At 32.3% G+C, this 17489-nt stretch overlaps 1 protein-coding gene across 2 annotated transcripts; it reads left to right on the top strand.

The window, feature by feature from the left end:
* Positions 1-4268: 4268 nt before the first annotated feature.
* Positions 4269-16265, top strand: LOC110021444 (THO complex subunit 5B). Of its 2 annotated transcripts, XM_020719926.1 has the most exons (8): positions 4269-4540; positions 5233-5523; positions 11264-11600; positions 12260-12597; positions 13733-13989; positions 14669-15248; positions 15334-15450; positions 15947-16265. In XM_020719926.1, the coding sequence occupies exons 1-8, from the start codon at positions 4352-4354 to the stop codon at positions 16181-16183; spliced, it is 2346 nt and encodes a 781-aa protein (XP_020575585.1). In that variant the 5' UTR covers positions 4269-4351; the 3' UTR covers positions 16184-16265. The 2 variants fall into 2 exon arrangements, with proteins under 2 accessions (XP_020575585.1, XP_020575586.1); XM_020719927.1 differs by lacking the exons at positions 14669-15248; positions 15334-15450; positions 15947-16265 and having other exon boundaries at positions 13733-13993.
* The last annotated feature ends 1224 nt before the right edge of the window (positions 16266-17489 follow it).

The following is a 17489-nucleotide window of genomic DNA, read 5'->3' as shown; positions in this document are numbered from 1 at the left end:
ATGCAATTTCACCAGTTTAGTCCATGCATTGATAAGTATTAAACTTTGCAGATAAAGAGGTTTGCAATAGATGCTGAAGGTTCTTTTAGGGCAAAACCTAGAACCTGACAACTCTCAATAGTTAAACATGTTCCAGTACATACCAATAGTATTGATTGTGGGATGTTTGTCTGCAAATTTATGAAAAAAATTAAGAAAGAGCTATAGAAGTGATTGGAGTGAAGACCGGGATTGACAGGTAGAGATGCCGAGATTTAGGGCAGACCTTGCTCATGAAATTTGTTTGTGGATATTGTCTGTGAGAAAATATAGTTAATTACACTATTTATTATTATTAAAATTTATTTGGCTTATTATTAGAATGTTTATCATATGCACTTATTTCATTCTGGTTGTTTTTATTAATAGAGCTGTTATTTTCCCTCTGCAAGAATGTTGTCGTCGTATTCTTGTAATATTATAGTAATATTATGGTTGTATTCTCATTCCTGATGTTTTTTATGTCATGGATGTTATTTTACTATGTTATCGTCATATTCTTGTAATATTATAGTAATATTATGGTTGTATTCTCATCCCTGATATTTTTGATACCATGACTATTTTTTATTGTGTTATCGTCGGAACAACCAAGATACTACCGCGGAGTGGAGAATATAGTAAATGAATATTCCAATCAAATCGGGATAATGTAAAAGTGTATTATTTGTATTGACTTTAACAATCCAGTGTCTGTCTGTGTGTTCACTATTTAAGTTTCTAATATAAAATTCAAAATCTTCGGTAGCTGAGCACTCCACAGTAAGTCCACACAAACCATGTAGCAACTCTTCTTCAAATTATGAATATAACTTCCTTGTATAAACTAAAACACCTTGCCTCAACACGGGACTACTTTTTACATCGGGAATAATTTAAGACTTTTCACATTTAAAATCTTCATCATTCTCACTCCTTTACCAAGATTTCATAACCTTTTCAAGACCTAAGAAACTTTCAGTGAGGGTGTTTGTGGCTTGGAGGCACCATGACAGATGTTATTCATGGACTCACTTCTTTGCGTTGAAAGGATCCCCATCTCAAATATGTCATTAATGAAGGTTGTTGACCACTTATGTCTAATATTGTACAAACTATTCAACCAAACATTGTCATGTAGATTTTCTAAGTCAATCATTGTACGTCATGTTTCTTCAAACTCCTCCTCGGAGTTGCATCTGCCCAGACATTTTAAAAAAAGCTCATTGACTCTCTTAGTGCTCACACCACAATGAACTTTTAAAGACAATTTCTAGTAAATATGTCATTGACATAATCTATGTCTGGTGTGCGGAAGACACTCTTTAATGGCTCTAGCCATTGCTTGATCATGACCAGTGAATATTGATTCAGATGCTTGTTATCCATTATCCGAATAAATGATTTAAATAACCACTTGAATGAGTCAACTATTTCATCTGACAAAAAGCCAACTCTAAATAGAACATTCTGTCAGTGGTGGTTCACACCGATAATAGGAGCACAACATAAATTGTATTTATTTAGTCTATAACTTGTATCAAATATTATGACATCCTCAAAGCAATCGTAATCGAGCCTGGATATCCCATCACTCCAAAAGAAATTCAACAAATTACCGGACACATCAATCTAGACGTCTCATGCAAACATTGTATCCTCAACTTGCCTCTCAGTGAACAATCGTAGAAGAGAATTAGTGTATTCATGTTCAATTTTAACTTTTCGATCTCTTTGTATGAAATTATAAGCATCCCTCTTCGTGCAATCAAGATTTTTCACACCCCCAAATTCTGTAGCCAGAAAACTAAATGCATGGCTTGTTCTAATCCCTGATTGTGTCATAGATCTAAGCACTTATGCATGATATCACTCATCTTTCTGTTGGAACGCAATAGATGTTTGTCACCGTCCGCCGTCAAATGATGGTTATGACTCTCTATAAATTTCTTAACCGACAAGGTATCTTCGACATCAACGACATATCAGATCATGGCTGGACAACCAGTCCTTGTGTCCCCTCTTCTGTACTTCACTGTCACATTGTTATTCAATTCTTTCTTGAAACCAGCATTACCACAAATGAAATCCTTTGTCTTAATCTTTTTTTTTTAATTTGGCCAAAAACCAACATGGTCTTTCCGCATAGTAAATCCAATTTGGTGTGCATATGCACAATATTGTTCATAGACTTCTTTCTCATTATGAACTACTGTGCGAAGCAAACTTTCCGCAATTGGATTAATGCACACAGTTACAGACTAGGGGAAATGCAAATTTTAATATATCACCATTAGATTGACAAAAATAACACCTACACAAAACAAATTAACAAATCCAATAAGACTAGTCTGAAAAGATACAGAAATAATACCATAATACATAATACCACAATAATAATATAAAAATAATATCATAATAACATAAATGTAGTTCAAAGCCAATAATACACCAATAATATAATAATACAACCATTATAACACAAAAATAACACTAAAATAACACTATATTCAATGACAACATAACATCATGAAAATACCAAAACATATGAAATATATTATGGTTGTATTATGACATTATAATAACACAAATGTACCGTTCAAAACGACTGTGTTATTTTAGTATTATTATGGTATTATTATGATAATATTAAGATAATGTAAGTGATTTTGTCATTCTAGTGATATTTTATTGTTATTATGGTTATATTTTGATTCTAAACCCTTAATCTAAATATCATGATAATACCTAGCTAACATCACGTCCATCCTCTAACATAAAAGTAATATTGCAATCAAATCATATCAAACCAGAATAACTCCGCACCAGTAAATAGAAAGTAATAAGTTCATCTGCGGAATGTTTCAGGTCTCAGCTAATAAGCTCAGCTCATTGGCATTATTCACGCAATCATTTTGTGATTCCATCAGCATTTTTTGGTCGAGAGAGAAATCCATCGGAAGAACGCTAACTGTCAAATACGATTTCGAATACGAACATAAATGGAAAAATAAAATATTTCCTAAACCCTGAAAGGAATTAAAGCTGAATATGTACGATTGACAAGATCCAAAATGTCAAAATATACGATTTGACGGGATCAAAAAGTGACAAATAGACGCTTTTTGGATATTGGGCGGGGCTCGCACCGAGTCGCGCTGTAAAAACAATTTTCCGCTTATTTTTTTGTTGGTTTGCCCATATAATCCTACTATCGTTTTTTTATTCGCTACCGCAGGTAACCTCGCGTGCGGTCTCCGGACTGAATAATTCTTCCTGACATGAATATCATGACACAGATGTCGATACATATTTTTTTTAGCAAAACGTTCAAACTTTAATTAAAAGTCATCAAGAGCTCCAATTTTAGCAAACATATAGTCAAACCGACTAACTCGACAAGACTAACCCAATAACACCAAAATTGGTTCAATCCAAACCAAATCAAACCACAATCAAACCATTAAATAGTTTTTGAAATCTTTTTGGACATTTTTGGAAGATCACATAAATGCTGAATCGAGTGAGTTTATAATCAAATCGAATATCATAATAAGACAAATCCAACGGGCCAAAGATCACTCCATTCAAATTTCGTTATGACACTCAAATGTCCATCAAACTCCGTCTGATCAAGAGAATCTTTCTGGGTCATCCGATCAAGAGAATTTTTTTGGGCCATCCGATCAGAGTGGTTCAAATTCTCTCGTTCATTGTAGTCGGGACTCTAAATTGAACCCTACCTCTCTCATGAAAAGAGAAAGATAGTTTGAAGTTTGAGGAAGGGCTGAAGTCTAACACCACTCATGCAGTCGATGATGGTCTTCGACCACAACCGACCATAGTCGACCACCACCTGACGGTCGTTGTCAATTGCTATCCGTCGCCATCCGTTATTTGAAACAAATTTATTCACATGTTGACATTGTAATTTAGGAGATTTTGTAAATATTTTCAGCTTATAGAACAAGTGATTGCAATTATAATCATTATTTTATATTGAAAGTCTTATGCTGAGCCAAACCTCGAGATTTTTTTCTTTACGAATTTTCTACATAAAAATTTCTAGTGTCATTATTAGTTATTTTATTTTTTCGGAATATGTGTTGTATTCTCTTGCAATACTAAAATGATAATCCATTACTCTATGGCTGAAAATCTTCGAACATACATCTAAGCAATAATGCAATTATTTTTAACCTTTAATAAGTATGTTTACATATTTAATTTTGATGATTTTCACGGAAAGTAAATATGTGGGAAAAGTGAAGCGGCATATTAGGGTTCAGCGTACAGTAACAGTTTCCAGCAGCTACGAGAAGCGACGAAAGCAATGGAAGCCGGGGAAATGGAGGCGGAGCCGGCGATTGTAAAGACAGCCCACGATGCGCTAGATGAGATTTGTAGAGCGGTGGAGGAGATCGCGGCGAAGATTCTCCTAATCAAGAAGGAAGGCAGGCCCAAATCTGAGCTCCGAGAACTCAACACCCAAATGGCCCTCTTGTTCATCACCCTCCGTCAGGTTAGGGTTTGTTCTCAATTTTCTGAATCTGTTTTCTGCAACTTTCTTATGGCATTGTTTGTTTATGTTTTACTTGCGGCAGTTTGGAGAATAATTTCACGGGCTGTTCTTTGAGGAAAAATTAATAGGTGCGGAATTCTCATTCATGCGGACTTCAGTACCACATGATTTATTTTTGTGCTGAAGTACTGATCAAGAAGTCGTCCGCACCTAATTGCTCGTTCTTTAAGCGCGAGCAGTCGAGATCTAGAGAAATAAAAATGTCGCCTCTTTTGTTCTTACTGCTCTTTCCAGCCCATGTAGATACTAATACTATTCTGCCACATGAACTCACCTTGGTCGATTTCAACAAATAAAAAAAAATGATTTTTATTAGACCATAATCTGAAGCCCTTCACACACACACACACACACACACACACACATACATACGATAGATAGATATTTCACGAAAGAATTGGCTTGTCAAGTAGCAATTAGCAAGATTGTGAAAACCAATCTAATAATATAAATATAAAAATATAAATAAATAAATGAATGAAATAGTTTTGAGTACATCTATAACAGAGCAATCAAACTCTCTATTCTCTTCATACGAGAAGCTAGCCTTATTCCTAAAATAATTTTTAATATTCTATATATATATATATATATATGTATTAGGTTCTATTTAACTACTCCTTTGTTTGAAGTTGAATCGAACCATATTGGTGGAAGAAGATCACATTAAAGCTGAAACAGAGAGTGCAAAGGCACCGGTGGACTTCACAACGTTGCAGCTTCATAATTTGATGTACGAGAAGAATCATTACTTGAAAGCCATAAAGACATGCAGAGATTTTAGATCAAAGTATCCTGATATAGAACTTGTCCCGGAAGAAGAGTTCTTCACAAATGCTCCAGAAGATATTAAAGCAAAAGTTTTGGCAAGTGAACCAGCTCATAATTTGATGCTGAAAAGATTGAATTACGAACTTTTTCAGGTATTTGATCTTTGTATTCTTAAACCTTTATAGTTATTTTATTATCTGTCTATCACACTAAGCAAACATCTTTGTTAATACTTTAGAACTTTCTCCTCCGTCAGATTAGCAGTTCCTTAACTTTTTTCTAGCATAAAATTCTTGAAGCAATCTAGTATTTCTGAATTAGATTTAGAGACCATTGACATTATTTACGTGCTAGTTATGTTAACCGAAATAAGTGTTTTTAAGAAATTTATTTCTTCTAAATGGAGGAAACTGCTATTTTCTCCTGTATTCTCTTATTCCCATATCCCTTACTTGCTTCTCTGTGTTCCCCATTTTATTGCAACTTCATATAATTGTAATAACAAATATGTCAGTCAAACAATAGGCATAGTACTTAATAATGATTATTGAGATATACACAGCTACTTGATTTTAGGAGATAGAGATATTGATTGGTTAACAAAAAGTGACTAAAGAATGAATGAATTTATGAAAGTAACAAAAAGCTCTTGCTATATGCCCATTTTTTTTGGATGTGGAATCCCAATTCTTTCTTGTTCATGTTTTGAGCAACTTCTTTGATTTTATTGTTGTGACAAATTGATTGCATGCAAGGAAGACGTTTTACATTGTTTAGGCTTATTTATGTTTTTTTTTTAATTAAGGCTTAAGATTCATTTTGTTTTCTAGATGAGCTATCATGTTGGATAGTCTTAATTTTAAATTTGAATATGATTTTGTCGTTGTAACACTAATTCCTTAAATATGTTGTGGTGTTTTGTAATTCAACTTCGGATCTAAATTGGATTGAAGAGATGCATTTTTAGCCTTCATTTTTGGTTTATCGATGTAACTGAGTCAAGTTGCTTATGAGCTGACTCGAGTTTAGATTGATAAATTACTCATAAGCTGAGCTCAATAACCAACAAATCAAGCTTGAGCTAGCCTCAACTCGAAACATTGGCTTATGAGCTAGTTCATTTAAAATATATTAATATAAACTACAGTTAAAATATGTTAGAGTTCAAGATTTTAAGTACAAAATTTCTAAAATATTCAAAAGTTATATTTCACTTTTTATTTTAGGTGTTATTATTATTTTTTTCTCTAAAAATTTAATTTTTATCATTTAATTATAATAAATATTTGAATGAAAATTATTTTATTTCTTTCCTTATAAGTAAACCATCTCATCAGCCAATTTAAATTTGTGGAATTAAACTCAAGCTCAAATTCAATTAATTAATCAAGCTCAAGTTCAACTTGAGGACAACTCAAATTTGGCTCGACTCATTACTCCCAATTGGGAATTCTCTCCCCTATAAGGTTTTTTCTTGCTTCATTCTTTTTTATGTCAGCGTCTTGTTTACTATGAGCCTTGCGTTCAAATGAGGATATCTCTTTTCCTCATTTGTCTCTCTTATACGTCAATAGCATAAGATAGCAAATGCTTTTGTCCACGGCACAATGTAATCATACATTTCAACAATACAAAATGTTGTGCGCCATGGTGCATGGCGATGCACAACACACCCTCGACTCCATCTGTATTGTGTGCCACAACACATCAAAATGGCACACAGACTATCTGTGTCATGCACACTATTCAACACATTATTTTGGTGCATTGATTTTATTATGAAGTTTAATAGTTTAGCAATTTCAATGATTTTTAATTGCAACTCGATAGCAAAAAAAGCAGCAATATGAATTATGATCCCCTTAATGGTATATTTTATGTGCAATACAATATTTGCCTTGATTTGTAGATATAATTATCATGATGTTTTTGATCCTATCCATTTAAATGATATAGATGTTGCTAATGAGTGGTTTCCATGAAGAAAGAATGATGTGTTAGAATAAAAAATGAATAAGTTTTTGTTGATGAAGATTTGACATAGAATATTGTTACAAAGGCCACTGATATTTATGAAAGAAACTGTCGTAATCAAATGCTTTCTAAGGACAGAGAATAAATTTTTATCTAGGCTTAATATTATCAGAAGTGAAAATGGAGATAATGAGGGTGATTAAGATGATTATGATTTAAGAAAAAATGAAGATGTTGATAAAGGAAATGTGGTTTTTTTTGTCTTATTATGGTTATTATTTTTTTTATGAGTACTTTCATATTTTATGAAAATATTAGACTTGCAAAAAATTTAATATATATTAAATAACTATTTTTGTTGTTTTTATTACCATGATATATTATCTTTTAATTTAGTAATATTTTATTTATTTTTAATTTTTTAATATTTTGTGTCATGGTTAAAATGGAGTGCACTATGTTATGTGTTGTGTTATACCGAGGTCTTCTGTACTGTGGTGCACCATTCATCATTGACAAGTATAAATGTAATACACTTCTTTCTCTATTATTCTCATAGTGTCTTTTGTCTTCTTTCTAGTTTATTAAAAAGATTTTATGTTCTTTTAATTTAAATTTTATTTTAGATATTTTAGGAGTTCATTTTATCTAGCTTTTCATGATTCTCATAGTTCTTGGCTTGTGCTTTTTTAGCCTCCGCAAAGACATGATCGTTAATCTAAAAGTAGAGTTCATTGTTTTTTATTTAGAAGCCACTATCATTGTTGTCTAAATAAACTGCATTTGCCCTTATTAAGAGAAGCCACAATCACCATTATCTAGAAGATGCTGCGAGTTCATGTCATTTGTAAGCAGTGAGCTTGGGAGATTTTGATGCTAGAAGGAAGAAAGAGTATTCTAAACATGTAGAAGAAGCACACCAATAAAAACCCATAAGCCAACTAAAGAATCTCATTCATATTCCAATTTGCATGTTGTCTGTGCACTCCCTTTTCTAAACTATAGTGATTTATTTTCTTTCTTTCTTTCTTGTATTTTTTTTTTGCATTTTTTTTTTCTTCGATATACTTGGATTTGTTGTTGGTTAATTGTTAGTTTTGGTATATCTAATCTGGTTTAATACTAGATATATTATCTTACTATATCATTATTGTTATTCTTGTTATGATATGTAGAGCTATCATCTAAATGTAAGTCATATTATTACATTCATTTAGCTAAATGAAATAGAAATGGCTTAATTTAGGTTCGAAACTAATTTGGAAACATTTGTATTGGTGCTGGAAAATAATAGAAGTTATGTTAAATATATTTTTTTTGTGGTAAAGTTACAAATGGAGAAATTTTTTGTCTCTTACAACATGCAGTTGGGAGTTATATAAATGCTAATATGGTAGTTGCCTTCATTATGTGAATGATAAAATTCAAAAGTCTATGGACAAGGAGCTAAAATTTTATTAGTGAAGTGTACATGATATTTAGAAAAGGTTACAAATACACACAACAATTTTTGTAATCTTTACAGAAGATCATTTTAAATATGATTGTTTGCTAATGGCTGGTTTTTGGGTATCTCGTAATGAAAATGAATTTAATATTCTTTTTATAATTTGTTAAGTGGAATCATATTTATAAAGTTAATTGATGCTATATTTTATGCAAATTATGGAATAAAATTTGTTCTAAGTCTTGAGTAAGTATCAAAGGATTGGACCATAGTGTTCTTCAAATTATAATTGATAATGTCTTAGAGAATATTTTGGTTGGTAAGTCACTGCATCACATCATATTACTTGTTTGGCAACTTTTATATATTTCTTGGTGAGCATTGTGTTTCTTTTTATAAGGAGGTTTTTGTATTTCATTTCATTTGCTGAATATTGTTTGGACTTGATCGTGGAAGATATTTTCAATATTCACAAATTAGGAGATGATTTAAGAGAAATATGGCTTTGCTTCTTTTCATTTATTCAAGGCCACAATTACTTGTTTTGTCATTGCTATTTTTATGTATGATGATTATTTTGAGGAAGATTATTTTAAGGATGATATATAAGGGACTTCTTAAAAAATATTTTTGCTGTTTTGAACCTCAGCTTCAATGTTAGCATTTTAACCTGATATTACGCATTGTTATAATCATGTTGTTTTATTTGCAAATGTAGTTTTTTATTTTTTATCTTGATAAATTATCTTACAATCTAACATCCTTTTATTAATCTTAATTATGTTAAAATTTATGTTCTATTTATATGGATATTTTTTAAAATATTTAATTATCAATAATTTGTAATAATTTTAATGTTTTACTCTAATTTTAAAATTTTGGGCTATTGCAATGTGTCATGTGCCCATTGCTTCACGATGCACTACCTTTTGTTGGCAAGTCTGGATTCTCCTCCGAAACCAGATTTATCTTTCATGTTGCTGTCTTATCTTGTCAAATTTCAGTGTCGTAGCTGTGATTCATCGTACAAGAAAGTTATTTACTAATAAAATTTCATTTCTGTCCACTTCAGTATTACAATGAAAGCTTATTCAGCTTACAAGCCATTACATTTTCTCCTCTTTTCACTCGCATCCCTATCAGCTTCACTGACCAGTCCCTCCAGGTCTCAAAGTTTCTCTTTTCAATGCGACCCTTTATGCCTCTGGCTAATTTCCTGATTCCAAACCGTCCAAGGCATGCCTCCTGATTTCTTTCAATGATTAGCCCACAACTTATTTTTGAAGAGCGCAAACCTCTTTTGTTTCCCCCTTTTCTAGTTCACGCTCAAGTCTTTCAACACCAAATTAACAATCAATGATAGATTTTATTTTCATCTATTACACTTTCTAGTTCACGCTCAAGTCTTTCTACACCAAATTAACAATCAATGATAGATTTTATTTTCATCTATTACACTAACATTTGCTATCGCTGTTTTCTTTTCTCTGCGCTAGCTCTATGTCTACCTTCCTATATTGTGCTTGCATCTCATTTCGTGCACTTCTCACAGCCACAAAACTCATATTTTGCATCTTATGATTGTAAGTTCTCGATGTTTATACTCTCTCCTACATCATGAAGAAGCTTCCGTGTAATATCCAGTTCACTTACTTTATATTTTGATGTTAGTATAATACTTTTTTTGCACAATTTGTTGATTTTGAGGCTTATACTTGAAAACTTTTTGAGGCTTAAGCCTATTTTTACGAATAGAAAACACCTCCATAGCCAATTGCATTATTTTAAAATATTATATCTTGGAATTGATTAAACAACGCGTTCTACTTTGCTTATTTAATTTATTTCTTTTTTCCTTCCAATTTCATGGTATAAATCTGCACATTGAATTATCTATTTTTTAATTTATTAATTGAAAATAAATTTATAATATTTTAAGGGCTTAGATGCTTTTCATATGTGAACTTCATTCATCACTGATTGCCTTCTGAAGCAGATTCAAAGAGACATGTCGCACTATGAGTTCTTAGCTTTGCATATGCAGAATTTCTTTATCATGATTTCTTTAATCCTTTCAAAATATCACTTTCTTAAAAATTTGATGATAAACTTAGTGTCCAAATATTTGTTCATTGGAACGAGGAAAGTGCCAACATAATCCCCTGACCGTTTACATGGAGCTATTTTAGTTTCAAGAGTTTATAAAAATGCCAAATTAATCCCCCCCAAGCTTTTTAAATTGGAGCTGAAATAATTTTTTATGGGTACTATCTTATCAGCTCATATTAAAAGATTATGTAGACTAAATTGACACTTTTATGGACTCCGAGATTAAAAATGACCCCTACAAAGAATTAGGAGACTATTTTGACACTTTTTCTTATCCGTGCTTATTATTTATGTCATTTCTTTACTTTATTATGATGCATGTAGTCTCTCCTCCGTAATAAGCAACATTGGTCTTTTTGAAGAGAAAAGAGTTGTGCAAGCTTCATGAGAAATTGGAGCTACACAAAAAAGGCCTCGTGGAGACCATAGGAAGCCGAAAAAAATTCCTTTCAAGCCTACCGTCACATCTGAAATCCTTGAAGAAGGCAACGTTACCTGTGCAGCAGCAGCTAGGAATTTTGCATACCAAGAAGCTAAAGCAGCATTATGCAGCTGAGTTACTTCCACCTCCTCTTTATATTGTCTACTCACAATTAATGGCTCAGAAGGAAGCTTTTGGTGAGAAGATTGAGATGGAGATCACGGGAAGTGTAAAAGATGCTCAAACTTTTTCTCAGCAGCAAGCAAGCAAGGAAAATGGTAATTTCTTGGTAGTGCGAGAGTTGTATGAATATGATTTTTGTTTCATTCACCCTTGAGATTACGAGATAACTTAAAGATGAAATAATTCACAAGAGAGGAACTAATTTACTAGTTTTTCATTTGGAATCACTTTTGATTTTTATTTATTGATTTATTTTGTTTTATGTATGTTTTGAATTAAAACAAAACATGTTTATTATAACTTAATTTGTTTGATTATTTTTAAAAATACTCAAAATAACTTTTAGATATTTTGAGTGTTTTTAAAAATAAAAACATTTAGAAAATGCAGTAAACAAGCATGTTTTTATATGCATAATTCTTCTGTATTTACATACCTAACACCCTAAACTTAAATTTTTATATATATGCCATCTTATTTATGCATGAAAAGGTGTATTTCGCTTTTTTTGAAGTTAAAATAGTGTAGTTTTAATGGGATATGAAAGTTTTGGGTGGCATAAATATAAAAAAACAAAATTTATGTGTTAGATATGTAAATGTATAAGAATTGGGTGGTATGTATGTAAATGCCCCAAAACAAAAAGCAAAAAATTAAAGTGATCCCAAACAAATTTTTAGTTTTTCTTATACGAACAGCTAATCCATTTGATGAATCTTTCAGAATTCCATGACAGCATGGTTGTGTGATTCAGGTACGCCGTCAAATATGGAAAACATTAGGTTGGAGGATGATGCACCTGATGAAGAGGATGATGTTCAGAGAAGAAGAAAGAGGCCAAAGAAGAACCTTCCTAAAGATAATGGCGATCAAGGAGGAATCCTCCAAACTCATCCTCTCAAAGTTATTGTCCGTGTTTTTGAAGATGAAGATCTTCAGGCTAAACCTCTGAAGCTGATGTCACTGAAGTTTGAGTATTTGATAAAGTTGAATGTTGTATGTGTTGGAGTTGAAGATCAAGAGCAACTTTCTGATGAAAATATTTTGTGCAATCTTTTTCCCAATGACACCGGCACTGAACTTCCTCATCAGGTTAGCCACCCCTCCTTTTTTCTCAATATTTATGGAGAAATTGGCTAAACCTATGTAACTGAATACTGGATTTTAACTGTCAAGTAGAATTGCTGAGGCCACAACATGCCTTATATAATCTCTAGGATAATTATCTTATATTTGCTGTTTATGGTTATGTTTTTTTGTACTTAAAAAAATTAAAATTTTTATTTATCATTGGTATAAATTGAAGTTTTCATGATTCAACAATATTTATGTTCTATTTTTTATGTTTTTATGTTCGAATGATAAATAAGTCTGCATAATTAAAAAAAATATATGTTATTAAATAATTTTAGTAGATTTATGCTTTATTATTATGATGAATTTTATTAAATTTTGTTAGGAGAATTAATTGGTGGTTGTTAATTAATAATTTTGTCACTTGCCTTAATTTTACTTGAATTTATTTGTTTACCATATACATGTAAGGCTCAAATGCTTGTTTGGTTGTGGGAGCTCTGTAGCCAAGCAAATTATTTATTTTTGGGGCATTTGCATGCATAACATCCAATTCCCATGTATTTACATATCTACCATTTAAACTTTACATTTTATATTTATGCCACCCAAATTTTTTCTTATCACATAAAAATATCATTATTTTAATTTTTAAGAAGTAAAGTACACTTTTTTCTCATCATTATTTTATAGATGCATGTACATATGTCAATACATATGAATTGAGTAATATGTATGTAACTCTTTATTTTATGCATGAGTTTATGCATGGGTGGTCAGTTGTGGAGTTTTGGGTCAAAAAATTTTCGTAGTTTCAAAGATCAATTTGAACTTCAAGCTGATTCATCTCTAGTTTTTTTTTTTTTCTTTTCGTGAAAGATTTAGGTACATATCACTCAATTCTTATGTATTTACATATCTAACACCTAAACAATTCTTATGTATTTACGTATCTAACCCCTAAACTTCAATTTTTAGATATACGCCACCTTACCCATGCATGAAATGCATATTTTACTTTTTTTTTAGGTTAAAATAGTGGCATTTTTTATGTGATATGATTTTTAAAATTGAAAATAAATGCAAATGGCATTTTCATTATTATAAAAACTTGTGCCTTCTCTTGTGACAACAATTTTGCATTTTTATGCAGACAGCTAAGCTATATGCCGGTGATTTTTTGTTCTTCGGTGATAGAAGTAGTTCTAGACCATATATGTGGGCGCAGCATTTAGCTGGAATGGATTTCTTGCCCGAGCTTCCTCCACTTCAACGACGCAGTGAGGATCTGAAATATGAACTGAGGAGTGCCAATATATCTTCTGGACTCTCTCTTTATCGACATGAAAACCGAGTTCAGACTGTTTTGCAAAGGATTCGCTCTCGAAAAAAGGCTCAATTGGCTCTTATGTGAGTCACTGCTCTTTTAGTTTTTAGTCCCGAGACATTAACACAAGCAAATGAACCACCCTTTTTTTTTTCTCAGATTTAGAGTGAGTATTAAAGCAGTTTACAGGGAGAGAGACCATCAACTATTGAATTTTTATGAAATTTTAGTTCATTTTAGATTGTGATTTTATAGATTTATATTGTTTTGACTGCCATGGTTTCTCATGAATTAGATTTTATGTAAATTTACGTACATACATTACAATTCTTATGTATTTACATATCTAACACCAAAAGTTTGATATTTAACACTTATAACAAGTTGGTGTCATAAGCTTATGCACTAAAAGGTGTATTTCACTTTTAAATTGCAGTAATCTTGGTACTTTTGTTGTGATGTTAAAGATTTGAGTGGTATGCATGTCAATATATTTATTTTTGTCCCCGCACATACACTCAAAAGGCCTGCGCAAGACGTATGCAAGACTTTGAACTTAGGACCTTTTGGGGCTAAAAAATAAAACTTTCAACTTTTAGGCCGAGGTGGCTTGCATGATTTACATGCAAATATGAATGTTTTAAGTGTTATATATGTAAATATATAACACTTATGTGGTATGTATGTAAAAGCCCCTATATTTTGGTGCGTTTATTTCATGCTTGTCATATTTGAAGGTTTGAGGTCCTTTTTTGGCTGCAGGGAGCAGCTCAATTTCTTGGTGAAGCTCAAATGGCCATCGCTGGATACCGAAAATGTCACCTGGGCTTCGCACACCCCTCTTTGTAGTTTGCAACAATGGTCGCCCGTAAAACATGTCGCCGACTCCTCGTTATCTTCTATTACTGCCGATAAAGTTGCAGCTTCTGCAGACCCCGAGCTGGACAGTAGATCAGCTCCTCCATGGGAAGTAGAGAGCGCAAGAGAAGATGGTGAACTTCCAATGGCTTTACCAGCTACAACTGTACTACTGGCAGATGACTCAAGCACAAAGATTTCCAATGAATCTTCTGACCTCGACATTTCTCGAAGCCTGACTTTGATTTCGAAGAACATCACGCCTCCAAAGATGCTCAAATCCTCGAGTTTCGGCCGGCATGAAGACGATGTGGATCTCATACTGGACTATGAGAGTGATGCGGACGAGAAAATGTGCGTCGAATCGGAAACTGAGATTATTGGTTTCATTGACGAACCATGGGTCGACCATGCTGCGAGTGAGTTCCATCTAGTTCTATGTAGACAGGATGGAGTGGAGCAGAAGATGAAGTTGGAAGCTACGGTATTTGCTGCTCTTTATCTTCTGTTTGTTCTGCTTTTATGCTTTTTAAAAAAAGGCAAAAAAAATTCGACTTTGAAATTTTCAGGTGAAGATCGGTATAGAATATCCTCTCAGAGCCCCGTTTTTTGGGCTGCGAATCTCATCGAATGGTTCTCAAGATAGCTTTGAATGCTACAATGAACTTCGTGCCATGGAGTCTGAGGTTTGTCATAATCGATCACTACGGATGAGTTTTCTTGCTATTAGATTTGTTTTCAGATCAGTGCAATTAGGTATGTAAGCGAGCTGAGTAGAGCTCGAGTCAGCATGAGCTTGATTAATTAATCGAGTTCAAGCTCAAAATCAAGGCTTAATTTTATGAATTTGAGCCGGCATGCTTATTGCCAAGGAGAGAAAATAAGAATTGAGCTTCTAAGAGAGAAATAATAAGAAATCAACTGATATAAAAAATAAAATATTATTTCTGAAATATTTTTAATAGTTTAAGAATAAATACTTGAATTTTAATATATTTTGATTGGCTCTTGAGCTAAAGAGTCGAGTCCAGGCTGGCTTGTCAGCTCATCGAACTCGGCTCACGGGTCACTTATTGAGTTGAGCCAATCACGAGTCTGCTTGGCTCTGCTAAGAACTTGATTTAATCGCTGAAAAACCATCTTGATCCTGCTTTTGAGATCTTACTAATCGTTTCCTTTCAGGTGAATTTTCATATTCTCAAAATATTACCGGTGGAGAGTGAAAATTACGTATTGGCTCACCAACTTCGTTGCTTGGCCATGCTTTTTGATTTGCATTTCGGTACAGGAAGTGAAAAAAGGAAGGGTAGTTCTGCTAATGATAATCTACCTGCAAGGCGTGCAAGGGGTAGGGATCGCAGAAGGATACTTTCTTGGGTAGGCATTGGATGTAATAATGAATATTCTTTGGGGCATTGATAATATGCACCACCCAATTCCTATGTGTTTACATATCTAACTTTTAAGCTTTATGTTTTTTTGCTTAATATATATTACTCAAGCAAAATCAAACATTAATAAAAAATATTTTAGCATAAATAAAAGTCCAATTATGGCAAATTTAAACAAAATCTAAAGCTCTTGCAAGCCTCATGCCACTACTACATAGAGATAACATCCCTCATAGTTATGTGATCAAATTTATATTTATTTTATGCTCTAAGAGTATCATATACAACTTGCATGGTCATGATTAAAATTGCTATGTCGAACAACACTCAATTATCAAATAAAATTATGAAAGAAGTAAAATGTGGCTCATTGATGGGGACTTTCATAGTTTCACTCTCAACTAATGGTGTAAACGAGTCGAGATGAGCTCAAGTTATCCTCGGCTTAAGCTTGACCTTGATTAATGCTCTCGAATTTGAGTATAAGTCTAAGAGTTTTAGCTGACTCACGAGTCAATTTTTATATTAAAAAAGACATAAAATAATATTGATTTAAGGTAGTGTTATTAATATTGATAAGTATAAAAAATAATTAGAAGATTGATATTAATAGAACACTTAATATAAATTAGAAAATATTATTATTTTTAAATATTTTTGATATTTTAAAGATAAAAACTTTAAATTTAATATATTTTGAGTACATTTTATATTAAAATTCTTCTAGATGTCCCTGCTCGCGAGCTAATGGGTTGAGTCGGGGCTAACTTGTGTTTCACTTGTTAGCTCATCGAGCTCAATTCACAAGTTACTTATGTAGTTGGTTCACTAACATCAAATTCACGAGCAACTTATCGAGTCGGTTCACTAATCAGCTAGACTCACTTAAACCCCTACTCAGCCTCTATGATTTTCACAACTTAATTTTAAATATACGCTGGCAATATAGGCCGATAGAAAAAAATATTAAGTTAATGTAGTGTTATTATAAAATGATAAATATAAAGATTAATTAAGAGATAAATAATAAGAAATCATTTAATATAAAATATAAAATATAAAATATTATTTTTTAATATTTTTTAATACTTTAAAGATAAAGTTTTCAAATTTGATCTATTTTGAGTATATTTTATAATAAAATTATTTTAAAGGTGCCCGCTCACGAGCTAATGCGTCGAGTCAGGGCTAACTTAAGCTTTTGCTTGTTAGCTCATGGAGCTCAATTCAGGAACCGCTTATCGAGCTGGCTCGCTATTTGGCTTGACTCACTTACATTCCTACTCGGCCACTATGATTTTCGCAACTTAATTATGAATATAGGCCCACAATTA

Source organism: Phalaenopsis equestris, unplaced genomic scaffold, assembly GCF_001263595.1.
Source record: "Phalaenopsis equestris unplaced genomic scaffold, ASM126359v1 Scaffold000134, whole genome shotgun sequence".
Classification (NCBI taxonomy): Eukaryota; Viridiplantae; Streptophyta; class Magnoliopsida; order Asparagales; family Orchidaceae; genus Phalaenopsis; species Phalaenopsis equestris.
This window is presented reverse-complemented; position numbering and strand designations above follow the sequence as displayed.

Excerpts from the sequence above, each read along its gene's own strand:
- LOC110021444 (XM_020719926.1), top strand. The coding sequence starts at position 4,352 with ATGGAAGCCGGGGAAATGGAGGCGGAGCCGGCGATTGTAAAGACAGCC. Across the intron at positions 11,601-12,259 it reads GCAAGCAAGCAAGGAAAATG|GTACGCCGTCAAATATGGAA; the intron begins GTAATTTCTTGG and ends TGTGTGATTCAG. Across the intron at positions 15,249-15,333 it reads AGATGAAGTTGGAAGCTACG|GTGAAGATCGGTATAGAATA; the intron begins GTATTTGCTGCT and ends TGAAATTTTCAG.